At 35.2% G+C, this 25,171-nt stretch overlaps 1 protein-coding gene across 2 annotated transcripts; it reads left to right on the top strand.

Annotated features, from left to right (window-relative positions):
* Positions 1–1,097: 1,097 nt before the first annotated feature.
* On the top strand, positions 1,098–25,075 carry GRL (transcription activator). 2 transcript variants are annotated; one of them, XM_088122018.1, is made up of 25 exons: positions 1,098–1,258; positions 1,337–1,401; positions 1,898–2,335; positions 2,442–2,516; positions 2,820–2,900; positions 4,266–4,346; positions 4,499–4,581; positions 4,975–5,059; positions 7,199–7,324; positions 7,447–7,554; positions 8,954–8,998; positions 9,087–9,229; positions 10,777–10,909; positions 11,633–11,743; positions 11,823–11,901; positions 14,752–14,945; positions 16,431–16,576; positions 17,403–17,484; positions 17,606–17,716; positions 20,284–20,409; positions 20,536–20,675; positions 21,053–21,149; positions 22,398–23,389; positions 23,597–23,809; positions 24,425–25,075. In XM_088122018.1, exons 3-25 carry the CDS (start codon positions 1,925–1,927, stop codon positions 24,897–24,899), a joined length of 4,137 nt encoding a protein of 1,378 aa, XP_087978144.1. In that variant the 5' UTR covers positions 1,098–1,258; positions 1,337–1,401; positions 1,898–1,924; the 3' UTR covers positions 24,900–25,075. The 2 variants fall into 2 exon arrangements, with proteins under 2 accessions (XP_087978144.1, XP_087978145.1); XM_088122019.1 differs by lacking the exons at positions 1,098–1,258; positions 1,337–1,401; positions 1,898–2,335 and having other exon boundaries at positions 2,457–2,516; positions 4,256–4,346.
* Positions 25,076–25,171: the final 96 nt, after the last annotated feature.

Raw genomic sequence — 25,171 nt, 5'->3', positions numbered from 1 at the left:
TTAAGAGTGTTTTTAGGGGACATAATTAGCTGTTCATTTGAAGTTTGTAATTACTGTATGCACATAAAAATACATATAATAATCTTTTTAAACAAATAAACGACATTCTTAATTAATACAAAAATTGTGTAGTCCATGACTAAAATAATATCTTTGAACTCAAAACTTCTATATTCATATTTTTTTCTCTTCTATAAATTTTAAAATTTTATATTTTTAACCTTCAAATGTTTTGTTGCTGTTATTTGAATCATCAAATAAAATATTATTCATCTATATAATAACGAATCTTTTGTTTGTAACTAATTTTAAAATACGATTTTGAGTGTAAAGATGTAACAGAGTTTGACGAGACTCACCTGTCAAGTAAAGTCGGTTTTAGTGATCTGATAGTTTGTTGACATTTATTTTGGTCGTGACTTGGTTCTTCAGCGCAAGTTGATGGTTTGTCATCTCCCAGCTTCAGCTCAAGTGGCTGATATCTTTATTAAGCCTCTCTCGGCCTCTCGATTTCTTCCGCTGTAGTCCAAGCTCAATATTGTAGCTTCCCCCACCATTGAGGGGGTGTTAAGAGAGCACATTAATTGCATTTAGGAAGAGAGATCAATTCTGTTGTAATTATCTGTTATAGTTGGTAACAGCTGTGAAGTGATATGTGACAGATAGGTATATATATCACTGTGGAAAATATTTTTTGAATAATGAGAAATAAATTCATTTTCCATTGATCACATTTTCTCTCTCTTATCTGGTTTCTCGTTGTGAACGCATTCTTTAATTTCTTGTTTGATAGTACTGAGTGGAAAGATCGTCGCTCAACAGATAAAAGTTTTCCAAGAACTCACACTAACGACAAGGTTTGACTATAGAATGTTTCAAGGTTGGGTTGTTCGTCAATTAAAAACATTGTGAGATAGGTCGGTCCATATTTGGTGGGCGTTACGTTAATAATAACTTAAACTAATTTTTTCTACTTCAAATTTATTTAACTATATTTATTACGCAATTCATACGTCGCCATGCCCAATATTTCACATATTTTCAGAAAAAAGAAAGAAAGAAATAAAGAAAAATTAAAAAAATCCGAATATTGAGACAGTAGAGTAGAAAGAAAGGTTTCTTAAAATGAAGAGTGAAAATGGTGAAGTGGTGACTGGTGAGGACCGAAGAAATTTCCCGTAAAAACGCCCGCGAGATTGACTCGTCCAGAAAACAAAAGAATTATTCAACTCATCGTCATCACCAGCTCCATTTCACTGTAATTTTTTCTGATTCAATTACAGTGATTCAATTGTTTGTTTTCAATTGTAATTCAATTGTTTGTTTTCGTTTCCAGTGGCAGGAAGACTTGGATCTGAGCTCACTTAAGCTGCTTCTCCATTGGAGCTCAAGCTTAGCAAGGTATGTGTATGTCTCTCTCTCTATCTCTTTCGCTGTTGTTTGTTCCGTCTGGTTCTATGTCTTAATGCGCCTTAACGGGGGAGAAGAAAGAATGTGACTGTTTTTTGCCAATTTAGTTCGACGTGTGCACTGTTGGGAGGGAGCTGTTTATACCCTTTAAACTGTTTTCATGGAATTCAAACATTGAGCTTCCTACTATAGTAGTTTCTGCCCGAAACAAAGCATCGGGTTTCCAGAAGTTTGGAGAGAGGAAGGATTTCAAAAGAGTATGGAAATTGTTGCGGCTGTTTAGTTGCTTAGGTTGAATTTGCTACGACGTTGTCTTGTCGCTCACTGATGACCCGTGGAGCTGGAAAGATTATAGAAACAATTAGTGTTGTGTGGAACTATTTTATTTTTCGCTTCCATGATTTCTCTTGCAATTCACAGAATTAGCACTGAATTTGGTCGTTATATTCAACATTTGATTTTCAACCACCCCACCTTGAAATTGCAGAATTTCTTGGAACCAAGTTATTAACCAATGGCGAAATCAAGACAACGATATTCAGTTCAGGATCCATCTCAATCACCAACTGGTACTAGAACAAGGGAGGATGACCAGTCAAGATGGACCGAGTACTTGGGGCCAGATATGAGTTCTCCAGTTGCAGCTCGGAGTACTAGGAATACTGCCCATGATGGCCAGAACCCCAGTTCAGTTGGGTCCCATAAGGGTTTGAATGTTCAGTGGGTGTACCAGCTTATTGAAGTTGCAGATGGTCTTATGGCTAAAATATATAGGTTGAACCAAATCTTAGACTATCCCGATCCAATTGCTCATGTATTTTCTGAAGCATTTTGGAAAGCAGGAGTTTTACCCAACCACCCAAGGATTTGCATATTGCTCTCAAAAAAATTTCCTGAGCATTTTAGCAAATTACAACTTGAACGTGTAAGATTCATTTATATTGTCATTTTCCCTTGGGCACATACGATCAGTTCCTTTTATTTGTACAGTAATATTAAACTTGGGATGCTGTTGGAAAATATTGGCTCAGGTTGATAAAATTGCTCTAGACGCTATCAATGATAGTGCAGAACTTCATATGCAAAGTCTGGAACCATGGGTTCAGGTAAGATTTGGTAGATCTTTAACCAGCTTTCATCTTATATCTGTATTTTAGAAATTAGAATACTGGCAGCTGGGTTTGTTTATTTTAGTTACATCTAGATTTTTTAATCCAAGAGAAGTTACATGTAAATTTCATTTGAACTCTTTATACTCTTAACACTTGTGACTTCATAATAAGTAATAACAATCTGAAATAGAGTTTTCACGTTGGTTACTGTGCCATTCCAAATGTTTATTTTCTTTTCCTCGATTAGATTTCAAGCATATACTATGAATTGTAACAGTTTCCTTTTTTCTTTAACAGCTGCTTCTTGATTTGATGGCATTTCGAGAACAGGCTCTGCGACTTATACTGGACATTAGTAGTACAGTTATAACTTTATTGGTGAGTCTTAAAGATAGTCATTTAATTTGCAGAAGACGTTAGCCAGCCAGAATGATATTTATATAAAGTTTGGTTAGCAACTTGTATTATTTTTTTATTAAAAGGGTGACCTTGAAACCAATATATGCATTAATAGAAGGCTTTTTTAAGGTTTCACCCTTGTTGAACATGCCAAGACCAAGAAGGGTAAAAGGGAGAGAGAGAGAGAGGGAGAAAAAAAAACTATGGCACCCAATCCTAACCTTTCCCATGATCACTGAAATTAGGCTTTTTCCAGATCATAACTTTCCAAATTATGAGATGACTTTCTGAATCTCCCGCTTTGCCCTCCGTCACCTTTTCAGGAATCTTAGCCACCTTTATAGGCATCTTAGAACTAAACAAAATATATTGGGAAAGTCTCCTTATTGGATAGGGAATGTTCAAATTCAAATTTTATTGCTGCTAGTCACCATTAAAAGAAGTGGTAGTTACAAAAGTTATAGTTATTCACCATTATGGGTTTGCCTAGTGGTCATTGTGACAATTGAAAAGATAAAATGGACTTTGGAGAAATAAGTTTAAACCCCATGGTGGCCACCTACATAGAATATTAAAATCTTGTGAGTTTTCTGACAACCAAATGTTGTGGACTCCGCTAGTTGTCTTGTGCGATTAGTTGAGGTTCACATGCAATTAGTTGGCTAGATGCTTTTTTTTTACCTTGTTATAAGTTGTTTTTGTTAAATCACCATTAAACTCAAATGCTTAAATCCAATGTTTAACACTCCCTTGTAGGCTTGAAAATTTGCACAAGACCCAACAAATGATTATCAATATTTATTGGGAGGAAATAGCATTACATAAGTTTGAATATAGGACCTCATACTTTGATACCATGTTAAATCAACATTGAACCCGAAACCCATTCTTCTCCAACACATCTTCAACATCTAAAATATTGTTATCTTTTAAGTCCACCAAATCTCTTAATGTGATTTTGTAGTTGAACATGGTTCTAGCCATTCGATGGGAATTTTGATTACAAGAAATACATTTGAAGATAAAATTAGATGTGTGGAGGCCATATGATCTCTTAAGCTTTGAGATAGAGTTTCTACATAAGCTTTGGAGAGCTTCCTCAAACTTGTTAACGGAAAAAAAGTTTAGACACAGACAATTGACTAGAGCTTTCTTTTTCCAATGTAAATCAATTGGAGAGCTTTACTGTAGCCTCTAAAGGCTCAATATCACTGAATGAGTATATAAAACTTGGTACTTGTGATATTACCACTTTTTGACTGTACTTTCTCGGTGTAATTATTCGAATAACAGTGGCAATGATTCTGTATATTATCTCTAATAACTTGTGACAGTATTTTGCAGCCCCATCAAAATTCAGTCATCCTGCATGCTTTTATGGATCTCTTTTGTTCCTTCATCCGTGTTAACTTGTTTGCGCATAAGGCAAGTCAACTACAACATTTGTTGTTTTAAGCATTTTTCCTTATGTTTCAATTTCATCAATCTAAGAGCTTATCAACTATTCATGTTGGCAACTACCGGTGTTTTCATTGACATGTTAAGTTTTGATTTTGCTGATAATGGTTTCATGACAGTTGCCAAGGAAAATGATGCTTCAGATTTATAACCTCCTGCACGCCATGACAAGAAATGATCGAGACTGTGATTTTTATCATCGGTATGAGGCATATTTATTTATTAAGTCCTGCCTCAGCCTGTCGTTGTTTGTAATTTCAGAGAGATAAAAATTATGTTATTTATTGAACTGTATAGTTTTGGCACTCTTGGATGGAAAACAAAATTAATCGGGTTAACAAGTTTGGATTCTGCGTTAGCTGAAGTGTTGTTTTTGGATTCTGCATTAGCTTCAGTGACCAGTCATTTTGAAATTCTTCCATTATTCTAATTGTTAGCCATTTTCTTAGCCAAAATAATATTATATCATCTCACTTTGGTGATGCTAAACTTTTTTTTCATCATGAGCTCTTACTTTCATAGTTTCAGCTCGATTCCTATATTTATTTATACTAACAAATTATTCATTTTATGTCTCTTTTTTTTTGAGTTACAGGCTGGTTCAATTCATTGACTCATATGATCCACCTTTGAAAGGACTACAAGAAGATCTAAATTTTGTCAGCCCCCGTATTGGAGAGGTTAACGTCACTTTTATTTTAACAAAAGCAATTTACAAAGATGGCCCGTATTTTTTGGGCATAATGAGAAACAAAAATTATAGGTTAAATTATAAATTCAGTCCATTTTAGAGTTGTTTCAATGAGGTTTGTTTGTTTGTTTGTTTTTTTTTTAAGAAACAAGTATTTCATTGATGATATGAAATATACAAAATACCAAAAAGTTACAGGAACGCCTTCCAATTTGTGGCAAGGTCGTTTAGAGTGTAACTACTGAGTCTGGGCTTTAAAAAGCATCTATCAAGTCCATAATCTTTTAATGTCTACCTCCCTAAAATTTAAGAAGTGTCTAATAGGACACTGGACTTTCAATTTTAGTATTTAATATGTTTTTGAACTTTCGATTTTGTGTCCAATAAATCCTTAATTTTTGAGATATTTTAAAAAATTCGGGTACTTATTGGACATAAAATTAAATGTTTAGGGATTTATTAGATTAAAAAATGCCTATTTTAGTTCCTAAAATTAAAAAAAATAATTATTTTGATTAATGTTTTAAAAGACTTTTGAGACTTATGCCTTGAGGCTTGCCTCTAGGCAAGACTCTAATTTTTAGTCTCGTGACTTACGCCTTCTTTGGACCATAAAAAGCTTACACCTCTATGAAGATGCGATGAAGCTTAATGTCTTTTCGCCTTGTGTGATGATAAAAGAATATTATTAATTTGTCCAATTCTTAAAAGGTATACATGTTTCTTTGTCTATGGAATGCTAATAGAGGAGTTGTAACAATTGGATCTATTGCTACTTTTACTACCTAGACTTTAAAACCATTGAAGACAACAATTATGTAGAATAAGTCCATCCTATTAGTGATAATACTAGTGATTGTAAGGATAACTTTTAGAATTTTTATTTAAGTGGTAATTGTTGGGGGTGATTTTCTTTTTGGATAATTTTATATAACTATTATGTTTAGCAATACCTAATCACACAAATCTAAGATTTGTATAATTTTTTTTTTAATTAAAATTGAGGCTTTCGCCTCATATCGCCTTGCTTCTTTAGGAGGAAAAGCCTAGAGGCTGAAACATTGATTTTGATCCCTAAACTTTCATATGTCTATTTTAGTTTCTGAACTTAAACAAAAAACAATTATTTTGGTCCTTTGTTAGATTATTTTTCCACATAAAATTTGCTTACCTAATACTCGGTTTCAACCTATGGGATTTAAATACATCTCATACGAACACATTGCATTTTTTAAAATCAAAATTAAAGTAAGGACCAAAATGATTGCATTTTTAAAGTTTAGAGACTAAATTAGACATTTCAAAAGTTTAAGGATTAAAATGGAACAAACTTGAGAGTTTAGGGACCAAAATGGACATTTGAAGGTTGAGAGACCAAAGTAGAATAATTTGAAAGTTTAGGGACTAAACCAACATTTTTTGAACTTCAGAGATTTTTTTGACTCAACCTTCAAAGTTCCAGGACAAAACTTTTAATTTAACCAACATTTTATATATGAAATGTTGAGAAAGATGGGAATGGTGCACACACATACTTACTGAGCAAACTAAAAGGACAAGTACCTCTTTTAGTCAATGGGGTCTGAAAAGTAGTACCATTTGGTCCTAAAATCTTACAGATTTGTAACCCTTGAAGATTTGAAAATGGTCTAAAATGGTTTCTTATGTCAACTTTTGTTAGCTACAGTAACACAAAAGCTGTACATCACCTGTTTTAAATTCTTGCAACCAAGCTTTAATAATAGTCTCAACATATAGAATAACAAGGAAAAGTGATATTTATCTGAAATAGTTATTTTGTTCATTAACTATAATACTATCTGATTTTCAAGACTGGAGGTAGTTTTTCTTTGCTTTTATTCTATAATTTTGAGAAGATTGCACTAAAAGGTGTACATCTATGATGTATAAAAATAAATGTTCAAGAGTTTTTTTATTCAATTTATATCTTGCCTCTTTGGACCCTAATTTTGATTCGTCGAATAATTATGCTTGGTTTTCATGTTATCTTTAGATTTTTACTTGGAGTAATATTTTTTTGCTTTCTTTTTCTCTGTTTATGTAAGCATTGAATGTAAAGTTCTAACTTCTGAAGAGTTGTTAATGTAATCCTGGTTTGCCATTTCAGGTCTTAGAGGCAGTGGGTCCTATTATTTTTCTGTCAACAGATACAAGGAAACTTAGAAATGAAGGATTTTTAAGTCCATATCACCCTCGATATCCAGACATACTTACAAATTCTGCTCATCCAATGGTAAACGTTTCTTTGGAGTTTGGATGATCTTTCTATTTCTTACTACTGCTAATTAGAAACCTCTTGAAGTAGTGTAGTGTTATTGTTTATTCTTCTGCTTTGTTCAACCACTTCCTGTGCAGAGAGCACAAGATCTTGCAAATGTCACTTCCTATCGGGAGTGGGTATTGTTTGGGTATCTTGTTTGTCCTGATGAGCTGCTTCGTGTAACCAGCATTGACATTGCTCTGGTACTTGCCTCAATATTATGAGTCCTCTCCTTACTGCTGAAAATTTCCATTTTAACTAAGAATATGCTCATGTTTAGACATATAGGACATGAAAAAATAAGAACCTGTGCTAATTGATATTTTTGGTTCATGCATCATGTTGGTACTAATTTGATGTCATTCCAATTGTCTATATTTGAGTAAATTTGTTGGACCATATATTTACTCTTTAGGTAATACGATATAAAATCCTCCTACCCAGTGGCTTAGACCACCTGTTTTTGTTATCACTGGGCAAAAACTTTTATGGAGTAGATTATTTAATATTTCTCACAAAAAATAGATATCATGGTCATGGAAACGTTTGGGGGCTATTATGAATGAGACTATTACTCTTATAAAAAAAAAAGAATGAGACTATTACTTTTATTCCAAAGAAAGCTAATGCTCTGGAAGTCCCTGGGTAAATATCAAATTTTTCTTTAAACAAAGGAACAAGAACTTTTCATTGATACATCAATTAGTCTTACAATTTGTGTGCATATGATCGTTGCTGAATTCTTGGTCAAAAGGTTGAAAAGTGTGGTGTTTCCCTATCTTCATGTCTGAAGCTACTTTTACCAGTACTGGACAAATTGTCGACCCTAATTGTGGTCAAGAAAGCAGTTGATGGGTGATGACATAATCGTGGAGAAACAGAGGAAGAGGTAGTCCTCCGATTAGTCCACATAGAGGCCAATAATGAGGTAGGGAGTTTTGGATTCTTTGTTGGAGAGTGAACACTTTGGGACTATATGGAAATGGTGGAATGGTGGATGTGCTTGTTAGCTTTTTGGTTGCCATTGATGGGAAACCAATGGGATTTGTTTCCTTAAAGGGGTCTCTCAAAAAGCCCTTTACTTTTGTTAGATCTTGGAAGAAGGAAACAAAGGAAATGGAGATCAATTCTTGTGCAGTGATTCAGAAGTTGGAATTTAGTTGTCTTAATGGCATCCCATTCCTTATTTTGTATGGAATAGTAGCAAAGCCTTAGCATTCTGGAGTTTACCAACCTGGGGAAAGATGTGTGTGTCCTGATTATTTTGACCTATTGTTGGGTCTCAAATATTTCAGTACTTTGTTGGCTTCTTGGTCTTAGCTAGTTGGAGGGGTTTTCGCCATCTTCCTATTATATTGTTGGGCTTGTCATCCCTCCCCTTTGTTGTATTATTGTTCCTTCTCAATAGAATTATCTCTTATCAAGAAACAAATCTAGTCTTTTCACTTTAGTTGGATGGGCACAAAATTTTTTATTTCTTCTTTTAATAAATAATTCTCACTTATCTCAATACAAAAAAAAATCTCAGCTTCATATATTTATCAATAATTTTTTATGGATTTCGTTATCTTCTCTTTCTCATCCTCCCTCCTGACATTTCAGGTCGTACTGAAGGAAAACTTAATTCTTTCATTATTTCGAGATGAGGTGAGATTGAAGAAACTTTAGAAGGCCTTATTGAAATATATTTTGTTCATTTATGGTTGTTAACTCATCGTTGATTGTTGACATGTAGTTCATACATCTACATGAGGATTATCAATTATATGTTTTACCAAGAGTATTAGAATCAAAGAAGATGGCCAAATCTGGGCGTACAAAGCAGAAAGAAGCCGATCTGGAGTATAGTGTTGCCAAGCAGGTTGAAAAAATGATCAGGTGTAAAGCAAGTCTCTTACTTTGTTCTGTTTCAACACAAAATCATCCTTTCTTTAAAAATATTTAAATTCTAGTTTTACTTCTTACTCCATACGCTACAGTAATTGAGAATCGGGTGGGTTGGAAGGATATTGTTATCAGTCAATACCTGAAGTTTTCCTTTTCAAGAAGATTCTTTTGGTATATCCGACCATGTGCGTTAATTGTACTCTGCAAATTTCATTATGTGCATGATAACTTTGTTAAGAAGTACAGGCAAAGGTTCTTGGAGGGTCGTATCAGAGTTCCCTTATTATCTGGTATTGTTTAATAAACAAACATCAACCGCATGTTTGGATAATGTGGTCTGCTTGATGGTTATGGGGAAATGAGTTAAATGCCTAGGATTTAAACTGTGTTTGGATACATAGAAGAATTAATGTTATCGAATCAATTTGTAGTGTATTTTGTAGGTTTAGTTCATGGGAGTGTTTCATTATATCAATTGTAAATCTTATCCAAAGGTCCATTCTTGATGGGATATCTGAAAACATTAATTTGTTTTTCCAGAAAAATTAAAAAATAATCTCAACTATACTAAAATGGCTATGCTGTGAAAGATTTGATATGAGAGAAACGGTTGTCAAAGAGAAAATTTATAGTATTGACGTTTTTTGGAACTCTGACAAGCTCTTTGAATCCATTGGAGTTCTCGCGCCATTCTTTTTTGTAATTATGATCTTGTTCATATCTTGATCAATTGGGCTTCCTTTTTGTAACCCTTTGATCTTTTGGGGACATATCATCTCCCCTCTTTTGGAAAAAGATATAAAAGATAAAAAATAAAAAATAAAAATAAAAAATTTCCCTTTGGTGAAAGTGATTTGGAAGTTCAAGGTTTCCAAAATGGTAAAGTTTTTCCTTTGGAGTTTTTGTTATAGTAGTTTAAACTCGGTAGAAATATTCAAAGGAAATTCCCCAAATGGTCCCTTTCCCCCTCATTTTGCAGAGACCATAGATCACCTCTTTCTTCATTGCTCGTTCGCTTTGAAATGGTGCTCTCGTCTGTTTCAGATTTTTGGATTTTTGGCCTGCCTCCCAAATTGAATTGACAACTAGATTTTGGAATGTTTGGTGGGTATGAGGTTCAAAAACAAAGCAAAGGTGTTGTGGAGTTGTGCTATTAGAGCTCTCATTTGAATTTTATGGAAAGAAAGAAACAAAAGGGTTTTTGAAGATTCTTCTTCTATAGGGGACTACCGTGTACAACATACTTCTTCTTGGTGGTGACCTCCTCATACTTCTTGGTGGTGACATCCTCATGATTTAGTATGATTGGAAGGTCTTATTGTCTTTAGGGGGTGTCCTCCACCCAACCCTTATGTTGTCTTTTCTTGGTATGTTTCTCATAAAAAAAAGAAACCCTGATTTTGTCTTCATTAGATATCTTGATGAGTTTTGGCCTGATTGTGTGTGCATTTTCTTTTTTTCCCACCCTCTCCCTCCTTTCACGTTTGTGTCAAAATCATCATGAATCTGATGATGCAATGATTTGTTATGCATTACAGTGAGATCCAGGAACAAGCAATGGTGTCTTGTGATGCCATACATCATGAGAGGAGAATATTTCTCAAGCAAGAGATTGGAAGAATGGTGATATTCTTCACTGATCAACCAAGTTTATTAGCCCCTAATATTCAGGTATACTTCTCCCTTTTGGTGTGATATTTATGAAAACATTCGTTACTTGCATAACTTGCGGTGTTTTTATTTGTATTAGATTTTTGGTTGCTTTTACTAATGTAGTTAGATTTTTCAAGTTGGTATGGTGTGAATATTTCCTCTCTTTTTCTAATAAGAAACTAAACTTTAATTAAAGAGGCAAGAAAATGAAACACAATGAGAGATATGGTATGAAGGAGCCATGAGAATTACAAAAAGTTTCTTCTATTGGCGGGTTGACAAAATAGAAATCATAATTATGAAAAAGAGAAAAGAAAAAAAGATTTAAGAGTATGAACTCCAAAGGAAGCTTTGAATTTAATGAATTCCCAATATATATATATATATATTAAAAAAGGGAATAATGAACAGCCTAGGGGCCGGGTAGAGATCATCCCCCTTCCCAAAAAAAAAAATCTACATGTAAGTGGGATTTGTTTGGATCCTGGTCTTATAAATTACTGATAGTCCTTTTTTTTTTGAAGTTCCTTTAGTTCTTTCTTCTAGCCATGTTTTATATTTTCATATTTTGAAAGTTTCTGAAATCTCTGAATGGATAAAAATGAACTTATTTATGGACTTATTTTCACTCAAATAGTACTACACTCTGACTACCACTTACATCCGGATTTTACTAGTTTTTTAAAACATATTGATGCATAAACTTCTTACATGTTTCCCTGATATTAATATTTATGACAGATGGTGTTTTCTGCGCTGGCTTTAGCACAATCTGAAGTGACCTGGTATTTTCAACATGTGGGAATTGCATCCTCAAAATCCAAAGCTGCCAGGATTATACCAGTAGACATAGTAAAGTGCTTCCACCCTGTAAAATTCCTATACCAAAATGTTGAGGAAGTGTTTGATTTCAACTAAATTTTGATGGCAGGATCCTAGCGATCCAACTATTGGATTCCTTATAGATGGAATGGATCGCCTGTGTTGTTTAGTGCGCAAGTACATTGCAGGTGGGTCAAACGCATTTGAACTACTATATTTAGTCATAGATTATTGTGAATAAAATGTATTACTCCACATAATATGTATAAACTACAGCTGTCGTGTTTAATTAAATTTTCATACTTGATGTATTCTTTGGATAGTTTATTTAGTTTTACAGTAGTTAGTTTGGTTAGTTTGGTTAGTTTGGTTATCTTGTTATTACCTTAAGGATTAGTTGGAAGTTTGTTATCAGTTATCCCTCCCAAACAGTAGCCTATAAAAGGCATCTTTCCCTTCCGTTTAATGGATACACAAGATTAAAGCTTCATCTTTTGGTTACACACCAAATTTGGTATTAGAGCCCTGAACAAGCTTCTTCGGATCTGATGGCTGGGAAGACCACAGCGCCTTCCGGCAAGGGACCCGCGGTGGATCCCGCAACAAATCAACCACTATCGCCAAGGTCAGCTACTGAACGTTTACTGTTGGTAGAGGATTCTTAGTGCGAAGTTCGTTCCAGTGTTTAGACAATCCATGGGTTGATGGAGAATTTGTCAAAACACTTGGAGAACATTGCGATCGAGCAAGAGCGACTACGGGATGACTTGGGTAACCAAGGCAATGCAAATCGTGGTGGCCAACGTCAGAATCGTCCAAGAAATAGATCGCGAACACCTGAAGCAGCTGGACGTGAAGGGGGACTTGAGCGCCGATTTCAAGAACTGTAGTTACGCGTACAAGATTCCGATTCTTCGGACGAAGAAGACAATTTTTTTTGCGCAAATCCTAGGCGTGATCGGGAGGAGTACCACCATGGCAGGGTGTTCGACCCGATTTCAGAATGAAGATAGATCTTCTGACTTTCAATGGTAAGATGAATGTAGAGGGGTTTTTGGATTAGGTCAAGAACGTCGAGAGTTTTTTCGATTATACCAACCACCCTGAACACAAGAAGGTCTGTCTTGTGGCCTTCAAGCTGCAGTCCGGAGCATTGGCCTTATGGGACCAGCTTGAGATTAATCGCCGGTGTTTAGGAAAGCAACCCATTCGCAACTGGCCGCGTATGCTCCGTCTGATGCGTGGAAGATTTCTGCCGGTAAATTTCGAGCAACTGTTGTATCGACAGTATCAGAGATGTCGTCAAGGTTCGAAGTCCATCGCCGATTATGCTGAAGAATTTCACAGGCCTGGTGCCAGAACTAACTTGGCCGAATCAGAGGACTACAAGATTGCCTGATTTGTGGATGGTCTTTGAGAGGACATTCAAGATCAATTGGATGTTCAGCCCATAAATATGTTGACGGATGCAATCACCATGGCTACCAAGATTGAAGAGAAAATTGAGCGGAAACGATTGAAGCCTCCTATTCGACGGACGACATGGGACAGGGCATCTTCTTCCAAGACTGCTCCTCCTGAGTTGAATGAGCCGATGATCCCCGAGAATTCAGCCACGCTTACTCTGGCCAAACTTCTTGATGAACCAGCTAAGTCTTCTCTTCCTTTTAAATCCACTGACCAAGCTGCACGAAAACGTACTAATCAATATAACTATTGCAGATGCTCACAAACGGTCCAAACAATTCGAGATAGGCGATCTAGTCATGGTTCATCTCAAGAAGTCACAAACGGTCCAAAGGAACTTACAACAAATTGAAGGACAAAAAGATAGGTCCTTTTGAGGTCCTGCAACGTTATGGAGACAACGCCTATTGCATCAATCTTCCAGTGGACCTACGAATATAGCCGGTATTGAATGTGGCGTATATATATGAGTATAAGGCACCAGACTCTTTCCAATTGGCATCTTGAAACTCGAGGTCGAGTTTTTCTTAGGAGGGAATTTGATGTATTCTTTGGATAGTTTATTTAGTTTTACAGTAGTTAGTTTGGTTATCTTGTTATTACCTTATGGATTAGTTGGAACTTTGTTAGTTAAGTTTGTTATCAGTTATCCCTCCCAAACAGTAGCCTATAAAAGGCATCTTTCCCTTCCGTTTAATGGATACATAAGATTAGTAAAGCTTCATCTTTTGGTTACACACCAATACTGTTCATAAATAAATGTTAAGAATAATTAAATGATTAAGTTTGCCTTTGCTAAGCAACTTACACGCTTGAGATGAGTGGCATTTGAACGGTATTAGCAGTTAACCAAGCATGTTTTTACATTTTCTGTTCTAAGAAACAGCAACCCTCGTAGCCCTTAGAATGGTTTCAACCTCCATGGTGGTCACCTATCGAAGATATTAAAATGCTAAATATTGTAGGGTTAGACTCGTAAAATTAGTAAAGAGCATGTAAGTATGCCCAAACAATTTAAGATATCAAAAAGGAAACAACAAATTGAGCACCAATAATATAGGGCCACTCCTACTTGCTTCAATGTAGAATTTACCATTTATTTTTTATCGCTCCATGATCAAATTTGCAGTTGGAACTAAGCCTTGTCTGTAGCCAGAAATATTTCTACTTGGAGGTATTTTGTACCATCTAAAAATCGGTATTTAAAGACATAATGCTTCTTCATCTCTATGTTTGGTTTAGTCTCTCAAATAAAATTATCATATGTTGTTAATAAAATAGTGATTTTGATGCCCATCAAAGACCGATATGTCGTTAAAAACTGTGCTGCTTGCTGTATTATTTGTTTAATAAATATGGAACAGCGTGAAGTTTTCTTATTTTTTGTGAGTGGAAAAAAGAATCCACTCGAGACTGGAAAGTTTTCATATATTATGATTGAACGAAAAATATTTTATCTTTCATTCTCTAAGTTTTTTCACTTTATGCAGCTCTGGTAAGGTTCCCCACCCTTTTCTTCTTTTTTTTTTTTTTTTTTTTCTTTTGACAAATTTATATATATTTATGTGCAGCAATTCGAGGTTATGCATTGTCATATCTTTCTTCGTGTGCTGGTAGAATCCGGTTTTTGTTGGGTACTCCTGGAATGGTGGCTCTCGACTTAGATGCCAGTTTAAAGGGGCTTCTTCAGCAAATTGTTCTTCACCTTGAAGGCATACCTAAGCCACAGGGCGAAAACATATCTACACTCACATGTGATCTCTCAGTAAGCAATCTTGAAAAATACTGTGAACTTTATTTGTATATGTTATAGAAAACATAAACAAAGATGTAGTTTCTAGATTTTGACATTCTTTTTCCTAATATTACAAACGTTCACAGTATACTGAAGTGACTTTATATTTTAGTTGGTAATTTGGTAGGTGCAATCTGTTTATAGCAGGTTAAAGTAATGATAAATAATTAAATTTACTCTAGTCCATAAACTCATACTTTTGGGTTTAGTAGTGATTTGACATGACATTAGAGCAGGAGGTTTTGTGTTCAAACTCCTGTTATTCTCATTTCTGCCCCATTTAATATTGATAACAACTTGTTGGGTTTTGTGCAAATTTTCAAACCCACAAATGAGAAGGAATATTAAAGTATTGATAAATAATTATATTTATTGTAACTTATTTGCTTAACCTGGATTTTACGTAGCATAATCACAAGGATAATCTCACTGTATTTGTTTCTTGTTAAAAAAAAAGGCCCAAGTTCCATAAGGCTTAATGAAGTCACTGACTCTGAAAAGCATGATCATTTTCAAGTATGAGCTATGCTCACATGTTAGCATTTTAGAAGTTTTGCACATGTTTATTTGTTAAGTATTGATTTCATTCAATTTACTGGCAACTAATCCTTAAAATCTAGCTCATGATGAAGATGAGTATTTTCTTCAGAGGAAGTTTGAAGTGTTTTGCACATTAATGTGTTCTTTTTAGCTTCTGTATTCATGCTCTTTTGGCGATGTTCATGTTCCTCGTATATTATTATTATTTTTGTAACTTTTTTTTAAACAAACTACGCATCTCAAGAGAAAGATATAGAAAGTAAGAGGAGGAAGATAAAACATCCTCTCATCCCTAAACCAAAACTAATTACAAAAATACTTTTTGGACCAATGAGGTCAACTGTGTTTATTCTAGCATCTCTAAACTTTTGGCATGGCTCTAAAGGGAATTATAGCACAATAAACAATTTTAGAGAAGTCGTATGTGAAGAGCTACACAATCATGTAAATAAACTACAACTTCTCCTCATGCTTTCATGAGTATGAATACAACCACCTAAAATTTCACAACTGATCGTAGCATAAAACAGATAGTAGCAGCATAGACTGATGCACCGGTTTCATAAATGGCTGCAAAGCCTTAGTTGCAGCACTCCTTGCATTTTCTATACAGAAATTATTCTTATTTCTCTTTCTCACCATATTTGAATTTTCTTTGTGTGTCTCTTAGTTTAATCTCTATAAAGTTGTTAAATTGTTTTAAGTATCTCCTACTGTGATTGGGTCGAACCATCCAAGTGTTCTGAAGGAAAAAAAATATGAATAATTCTAAAGAAGCTAATTAGTCTAACCATTCAAATGGTACATAATAGAGGTAATTAAAGTTGAGGAGTTTTTGCGTCTACATTCCTTGTTTAATATTTATCATTCTTATGTGCTAGCAGATTTTGAAATGGTAGTTATCTTCATTTATAGGACTTACGAAAGGATTGGCTGTCAGTATTGATGATTGTCACATCTTCCCGGTCTTCTATTAACATTAGACACTTGGAGAAGGCAACTGTCTCCACTGGGAAAGAGGGCTTATTATCAGAAGGAAATGCTGCATATAACTGGTCCAGGTACTTTATCTACCTATAACACAGCATTGTAACTGGCTTGTAACCCTACCATTGCTTAAGTTCTATTGATCAAAATTCTATTGAATGCTTTGAGTAGTCTAAATTTGATATTGTTCAATTTCTTGCATGACAGTATCTCTCTTAGGAGCCTCATCGGTAATATTCAATCTTCCTTCTTAAAAATGGAGGTGTGGTCAGATAAGAGCTAAAAATTTCAAAGTATCCTAATTTATGCAATCTTTTAATAAGGAGCAATAGAGTATAAGTTAGTGAAACAAAAATACAACAATCATCATGACTTGGTGCTAGAAGGTATATGTTTAATCGTAAGAAATTTTTATGTCAAAATTTACTTTCATTTATCAACTTTTTCCTAGCTTATTTTGGCCATTGATACAATATTGAGATTCTTAAAAGATTCATTTAAAGGTACGATTTGGCTAGAACATAATAGGAGAGTTTTGGGATAGATGCTTTTTGAGTAGGAGGTGGAGCTTTATATTCAATTTAATACCTCACTTTGAGTGTTCACGTGTTCTGATTTTAAAGATATCCATTGTTCTTGTCTGTAGATAATTGGAAGTTATTTGTATTTACTTCTTTGTGCTTCTGCCTTATATGATTTTTTAAACGCTTACTTCAGTAGAATCTTTTTTGCTGCTTCTTTGGTGCTAAGGTCTCTCTCAATCTCTTTTATAGTTTCATCCATTTTAATGAAAACTGGGTTTCTCATGACAAAAAATTTGAAAAAGGAAGGAAAAGAATGAACAGATATCTAGCCGCTTGCAGCATAAAAAAGTGACATTCATATTCTGTGTCATTGCAGATGTGTTGACGAGCTAGAATCCCAATTATCAAAGCACGGAAGTCTTAAAAAGCTTTATTTCTACCACCAGCACCTTGCAACAGTGAGTTTTTGTTTTCAAGAACTCCATGGTTCTTATTACCTGCAGTTGTATTTTGACTATTGTGTTTAGTTCGTCAATGTGCTGATAATGTGCTAATTAATATGCCTCTGTTTTCTGAAAGGTCTTCAGAAATACAATGTTTGGACCTGAAGGGCGACCTCAACATTGCTGTGCATGGCTTGGCATTGCTAGTAGTTTTCCCGAGTGTGCTTCTCCAATTGTCCCAGAGGAGGTAACTTTTTGACACATCTTCTTTTTTGCTTTTCCCTGCTATCAAATTCCTAGCTCGAACATCTAGGTTGACTTTTAATTTTCTATTTTAGAAGGAAGCATCCCTAGATATTTAACAACCTGGAAGCCTCTAAACAGGGTTGGATTGTATTAGCAGTTGAGTAATATTGATATTAATAAAAATTTATTAACCTTTAAGTATTCTTTACACCAAAGTTGGTGTCAGTGCTCCTTGAAAGTCTTCAATGGAAACAAGAACCTGTTGGAGACAAACAGTTCTCCTATCATGGTTTGTTTCATCAGCTGTACTTGACCTCGATCACGACCATTGAAGGGAATCTAAAGCAACTTATACAAGGACTCCAATATATTTTCCAGAAAATTTAGTTTAACAAAAGACCAACAGTCGTGATTGGAAAGCTGTAATGTATTGGTGGGGTGGGGTGGGGGGGGGGGGGGGCCTTCTCGTCCCCGCCCTTAGGTTGTTGCTCCTTTGTAACCTCTTTTGAATGAAGCTTGTTGTTTCTTATCAAAAAAAAAGAAAAAAAAACAAAAGACCAACAGTCCAAGCATAAGCAATGCAAGATGATCTTTCAAATAGAAGATTGTTGGACAAGCGGCAAGAAACCAAGAACCACAAAAAATAAAGAGATACCCCATCTGATGGCTCCAACTTAAATGATGAAGAATGATGCAAAAGTTGATATAAAAAGTCAATAAGGCTTGGGACGAGTCGATATGAAGCTCTAGTAACCGGTATACTGCATGGAAGTTGAACTGCTTGGATTTTATGAATCCTCAACATGGATGAGTTCTTGGACTGGCTTTAAATAGGTTAAGAACTTCTGCTATTACGTAGATATGCTAAATGAAATAAATATCAAATCTGTAGCATATAAGCTGAAATCCGGTCCCTCAAACTTGGTGGGAACCAGCTTCATGCTCACGGAAGAAGAATGAGCAAGCCAGTTGTTCACATGGCTTAAGATTAAGATGTGACGACTTCTAAAGGAAAGATTCCTACCAACTAATTATGGGCAATTGTTCTGAATTAAGTTGTCATCAAGGATCAAGAACTGTGGGAAGTACATTGAAGAATGGTTTAGGCTGAACATGCACAATAATTTGGCCAAGTTTGAATTTCAGCAAGTCTCAAGGTATATATAGTCTATTGACATTCAAGATCAAATGAATTGATATCCTTCAGACGGAGGTAACAACTATGATGCAAAAGTTAAACTGCAATTAAGTGATAGGATTCTCTAAATCTATCTTATCAATTATGCAGGGGAGAGAGAGATAAATGAAGAGAAAAGGATAGGCAACTTTACTGCCCTATCAATTATGCAGGAGAGATAGAAGGAGAGATAAACATCAAGTGATAGGCAAGCGAAACTGGATGAACTTTACTCAGAAATGTACTTGGCAGAGTGTTAAAGAGCCCTACCTACCTTCTCTTCTTCAAGGATCACATTCCCTTCAATTTATACCTCCAAACCCTTGGACAATTTTGCCATTTTTTTTTTTTAATCCAAATCTACCACACCTTCTAGGATGCAATTTCATGCTCTATATACAACTTTCTCTGTAACCGAAACTAATAACTTCCCTTCTTCCTGCATTATTTCTTATTCTTCCCCTCATCCACTTTTGTCTTCTTATCTGTGTAATGTATCAGAGGCTTAACAATAGCCCCTCCCAAGATCCCACCTTGGCCTCAAAGGTGAAAGTGTGGGAACTGCTGCAAGTGAATATGTGCCTGCTCCAATGTGGCCTCCTTTGATCTTTTGCCTTGTCATTGGAACTTGGAATAGTACCAAATGCCTTCTTTAATTTTGGCTGTTTTGTCTTCTTTTGTTATGTTCGGGAGTCTGTATTCTTGAACAATTTTCTTTCTTGAATTTGTATCCTTGAATATTTTTCTTACTTTTTGTGTATCGTTCTAAAACATTTAGACAAGTGGAACATGGTGTGAACAAGAAGCCTTCAATGGTCACAGAAAGGAAAATGCAATTAGTTGTTCACTTTTGTGTTCTCATTAAATGACACGTCTTCTTAAAATCCTCTCGACTAGAATGGAATAAAGGTTTTTATTCCCCTTTCAATAGTTACTTTCTAAATGTCCTTGTCTCTAATTGGAAGCCCTTCTTGTAATCTGGTTATTTCATACTATCAATGAAATACATGTTTCCTACCAAAAGAAAAATTCCTCTCTCAACTGGAATGAGAACTATATAGTAAATGTCAATGTACATATACAACACTTTTAGCATCTTGTGAAGGATTAATTGCAGATTTGTTGGATTTAAGGTTTATGTGGATATCTTAAAGGCAGAGAATGAGTGAGGAATGAGAGTTGGAAATTCCCCATTGACAGGCGGATATTTCTTTCAATATTTTTATAATTTGTCTTAGTGAAATTTTGTAAGGTGATTATGAGTCACATGATCACTATTATCTTGCGGGTTTGATGTGGTTCAAATTAATATCCACCTAGTATTACATTGCCTTATTACACACTTTATCAAATATGTCGTAGAAGCCTTTGTGATTGGAAGTGCATGGCAGGTCACCAGAATCGGCAGGGACGCTGTGCTCTATGTAGAATCTCTCATTGAATCTATTATGGGTGGTTTGGAGGGGTTAATTAACATCCTTGATTCTGAAGGAGGATTTGGTGCCTTAGAGATTCAGGTACTTTTATATTGTTGCAATATCCAGCACTCTAAGCACCATTCTCATTTGACTATCCAAATTTCTCTCTATCTTTTATTTCTTTAAATAATCATTTTTTGAGGCTAATGCTTTAAGATATTTCAGCTTCTGCCGGAGCAAGTAGCTTCATTTCTAAATTATGCCTCGAGAGCTTCAATTCCTTTAAATAAATCTCCAAAAGGAGCAGCTGGCTTTCCCTTACCTGGCTATGAAAGCTATCCTGAAAATAATGGTTCAATCAAAATGTAAGCTGTTTTTCTTTGTTACAGTTTTGGTTGATTCCCGGGTTTTGATCAACATAGCTTGAAAGGAATCAATAAATATTTTATGGTAAATTTGAAATACCTCATTGCTTGTGGGATAACATAAAAAATATAAACTTATCAGCAGTTTAGCAACGGATCATTTTTGTCTAAATAATATCTGTTTCAAATTTAACAAAGTTCTTTTGGTGGAGGATATTGTCTGGAAGTTTTTATACCCTATTTGTTACTGTCACCAATGCTTTTGTGTTTCAAATGAAAAATAGATAAATAAGTACATAAATAAACTATCTTATAATGCTTTGTTAGTTTTACCATTCAATGAAACGATCATAGTCTTATCAAATTTCCTCTGACAGGCTTGAAGCTGCAATGCAAAGGTTGACCAATCTATGTTCTGTTCTGAATGATATGGAGCCTATATGTGTTCTAAATCACGTTTTTGTGCTGAGGGAGGTATGATATGATTGCTTTTCATATCTTTTATTTTTCCTTCTATAGTCTTCCAATTGTCATGATGAGTTGCAAGTAATGTCACAGTTCCACGAGCATTTAAAATCAGCTCCATGCTTTTTTATATTCATTTTCGTGAGAAAGTAGCCAAATAAGAGGAGGCTGTGTTTGACAAAGATATTGACAGGTCTTTTTCCTAGTATATTTAGGGAAATGGAACGGACTTGCCTTTTCTAGTACATGGGGTTAGAGAATAAAAGAATTTTATTAGTATTCTAGTCTATGTGCTACCTGGTATGAAATCTTTTAAAAACTAAGGACGAATTATTTGAAAACTAGAAGAAAAACAGATTCTCTTTTTAGTACACTTGACCAAAATATCATGATGCAGACTGAGATGTAGAAAGAGAACAATTTCTTTTAGACATTTGACTAAAATATCATCAAATCTTCTAGAATAGTGACTAGAATGTCCCGGTGAGGAAAGAGTTCAAGATATTCTAAAACATCCTCTCTCATTCGTCATCTCTTAAAACAGGGCATCTAAAAATATTTGCTGAATGAAAATATGAATATTCTTACATAACTCAACTTCTTGTGTCGTTTCTTCTGGGATGAGTACTAGTATTATTTGTGTTTAACTCATTTGATGTCTTTATCTGAAGTTGAAATATTATGTTCAAATTCTAAACATGATTGCTTTTCCTAAGAATTCAAACTCTCCAAAATAAAAGTGCGAAATTAATACGAAATAGAAATTATGCAGAAGTAACAACAAGTCTAAAGAAGGAAAAAATTTTCAACACATAATAACAACATTTGGTAGTCAATGGACTCGTGAGGTTTAAAACATTGGTAGTCAATCAACTTGTGAGGTTTAATAAGTTGAGTTGGTAATCTCTAAGGAACTTGAAACCACGACCTCAGTGATACAAGAACGTTTACAAAGTATATTTCGCTGTTTCTTTTTTTAACAAGATACGAACTTTTCATTGAAGTTATGAAAAGGAATAAAAATTGTTCAAAGATACAAACTGGGTGATAGAGAATTAACGGAAAATAAAAACAACCAAAACAACTTAAACACAAACAATTACAAAAGAAATACTGTTTTATTATGTTATTCTACTCTCTTTAAAAGTTCCTACCTTTGTCTTGTAAACAATTTCAACTTTGATAATTCTTTTAGAATCATGCATTATGCGAATGGATCGTGCAATTTCATAGTAGCTCACAAATTATTTGTTGCAGTATATGAGAGAGTGCATCCTTGGCAACTTCAGGAGGAGGTTACTTGTTGTAATAAAAACCGAGAATGATCTTCAGCGACCTTCTGTTTTAGAATCTCTGATTCGTCGGCATATCAGCATTGTCCATCTTGCAGAGCAGCATATTAGCATGGACCTTACCCAGGGAATACGAGAAGTTTTGCTTGCGGAGGCATGCTCAGGTCCAGTTTCATCTCTGCACTTATTTGAGAAGCCAGCAGAGCAACAGACAGGGTCAGCAGCTGAAGCTGTCTGTAACTGGTACATTGAAAATATAATCAAGGATACTTCAGGTGCTGGAATTCTATTTGCACCAGTTCACAAATGCTTCAAGAGTACAAGGCCTGTGGGTGGATATTTTGCTGACTCTGTCACAGATGCCAGGGAACTACAGGCCTTTGTTCGCATATTTGGTGGTTATGGAGTGGATAAGCTAGAGCGTATGCTAAAAGAACATACAGCTGCACTTTTAAACTGCATTGACACATCGTTGAGGTCTAACCATGAGGTGCTAGAGTCGGTTGCCAGCAGTCTTCATTCTGGTGACCGAGTTGAAAGAGATGCATCTATCAAACAAATTGTTGATATGGAGACAGTAGTTGGATTTTGTATTCAAGCAGGTCTAGCTCTGGCTTTTGATAAGAACTTAGCTGAAGCAGCTGGAATCGTTCTCGAAGATAGTGCATCCTTGATTTATTCATTATTAGCTGGGTTTGTTAAACATATACCCGATGCTTTACCTGAAAGGAAGGATATTAGGAGGATGAGAGAAGTGGCTAACAGTGTTGCAGTAATCTCTGATCATGATTCACAGTGGATAAGATCTATTTTGGAAGATGTGGGGGGTGCGAATGATGGTTCGTGGGCTTTGTTACCATATTTATTTGCCTCCTTTATGACTTCTAACATTTGGAACTTAACCGCCTTCAATGTTGATACGGGAGGCTTCAACAGTAATATCCATTGCCTGGCAAGGTGAGCTGGCATATGACCTGTTAATCTTACAGATTACAATAACTGTTTCCAAGTTCAAACGCACGTGAATTTTGGTGCGATACATTTTAATTTGTAAAAGTATTCCATCACAACTAATAGCATGTTGTTCTAGCTTCTTCCAACATAGCTTTGTGTTCAATCTGGATCTTCTTTTCGCTTGCGCAACTCAACTAAATCTGGTTGCAGGTGCATCACTGCAGTGATTGCTGGAAGTGAGTATGTGAGATTGGATCGTGAACATGAGCAGAGACAGACCTTTCAAAATGGTCATGTTGGTGGAACATTGAATTCTGAGGCCGACAGTATTACATCCGTTGAAGCAAGTATAAAGTCTACAATGCAGCTCTTCGTAAAACTTGCCGCTGGGATCATTTTAGATTCATGGAGTGAAACAAACAGGTCATCCAAATTTTCATATTTATTTCTTAGTTTATGTTGATGCTAACTCAAACCCTGTTTTAAAAATTAAAAACCTTCAGGAGTCTAAGCTTAGTTTTTTTTGGTTAAATTATAAATTTGATTCCTATAGCTTGAGCTCATTTTTCAATTTAGCCCCAATGGTTTCAAAAATTTCAATTTGATCCATATGATTTTAAAATTTTCAATTTAATCTCTATTGTTTCAGCTATTTTTCAATTTGGTCCTATGGCTTGGTTAAACCTCACAAATCATATTTAAATCATTTTTTATTCACCTGAAAATTCTTTCATTTTCCTCTATTTTTACCGAAATCTAAAACCTACTAAGGTGGCTAACACACTTAGCCAAATTGAAAAACACACGTGATATAGTAACAACATGGACAATTCATGAGATTTAACCAAACCATAAGGACCAAATTGAAATAAAACCCAAATCATAAGGACCAAATTGGGAAACTTTTGAAACTACAAGGGCTAAATTGAAAATTGGCCTAAATTATAAGGACCAAATTTGTAGGTTACCCTCGTCTTTCTCATGTCCAATATTGGTCGCCAGTGGTTATTTGTAGGTACTAACTTCTTTTTCCTACAGATCTCATCTTGTAGCCCAACTCATCTTTCTTGATCAACTATGTGAGGTCTCACCTTACCTTCCAAGAAGCTCTTTGGAGCCGTATGTTCCTTATGCCATTCTACGTTCAATATATAGCCAGTACTATGCCAATTCTCCAGGGCCATTGGCACTCCTCAGTCCATCCCCACGCCATTCCCCTGCAGTATCTCATGCATCCCCTGCACCACGACAGCCTCGTGGTGATGCTACTCCTCAGTATGGCAGTAGTGATTTGAGTTACTTCAAAGGATCAATGAATCCTATCTATGATCATGATAGCGGTAGCTCGAGAAGCATCGAAACTAAACACCGGAATGCCCATCGATCGGGCCCTTTGGATTATAGTTCTAGCCGCAAAGTGAAATTTGTCGAGGGTTCAACTTCAGGCAGCTCTGGTCCTAGCCCCCTTCCTAGGTTTGCTGTCTCAAGGTCTGGACCGCTAGCATACAAGTAAAACTGCCTTAGCCAAATAGTAATATACATAAGTTATCCATTTTTCCTTTCTTGTTTCATTTTCTTGTTCTACCATTGTAGTTTGTATGAATTTTGTTAAAAGTGTACGTCTGAAGTTGCTTCAGGTTCTGTGATAGAATTAAATAGCGATCATATAAAGTAATTCCATTGATCTTACTATTGTGACTGGCGTCTTTGGCCCGACCTGGAACACATCATATGCTCGAACGATTGGCCATCGCATGAATTTTTCTAATTGACCATAGTTATTTC

Source organism: Momordica charantia (assembly GCF_013281855.1).
Source record: "Momordica charantia cultivar OHB3-1 chromosome 3 unlocalized genomic scaffold, Mcharantia_2.0 BLBB01000003.1, whole genome shotgun sequence".
Taxonomy (NCBI): domain Eukaryota; kingdom Viridiplantae; phylum Streptophyta; class Magnoliopsida; order Cucurbitales; family Cucurbitaceae; genus Momordica; species Momordica charantia.
The sequence above is the reverse complement of the archived record's forward strand: the minus strand, read 5'-3'. Positions and strand labels throughout refer to the sequence as shown.

Coding starts and splice junctions, on each gene's coding strand:
- GRL (XM_088122018.1), top strand. CDS start 1,925: ATGGCGAAATCAAGACAACGATATTCAGTTCAGGATCCATCTCAATCA. Junction 8,999..9,086: donor TTTCATTATTTCGAGATGAG/GTGAGATTGAAG, acceptor GTTGACATGTAG/TTCATACATCTACATGAGGA. Junction 16,577..17,402: donor GCTGCATATAACTGGTCCAG/GTACTTTATCTA, acceptor GTGTCATTGCAG/ATGTGTTGACGAGCTAGAAT.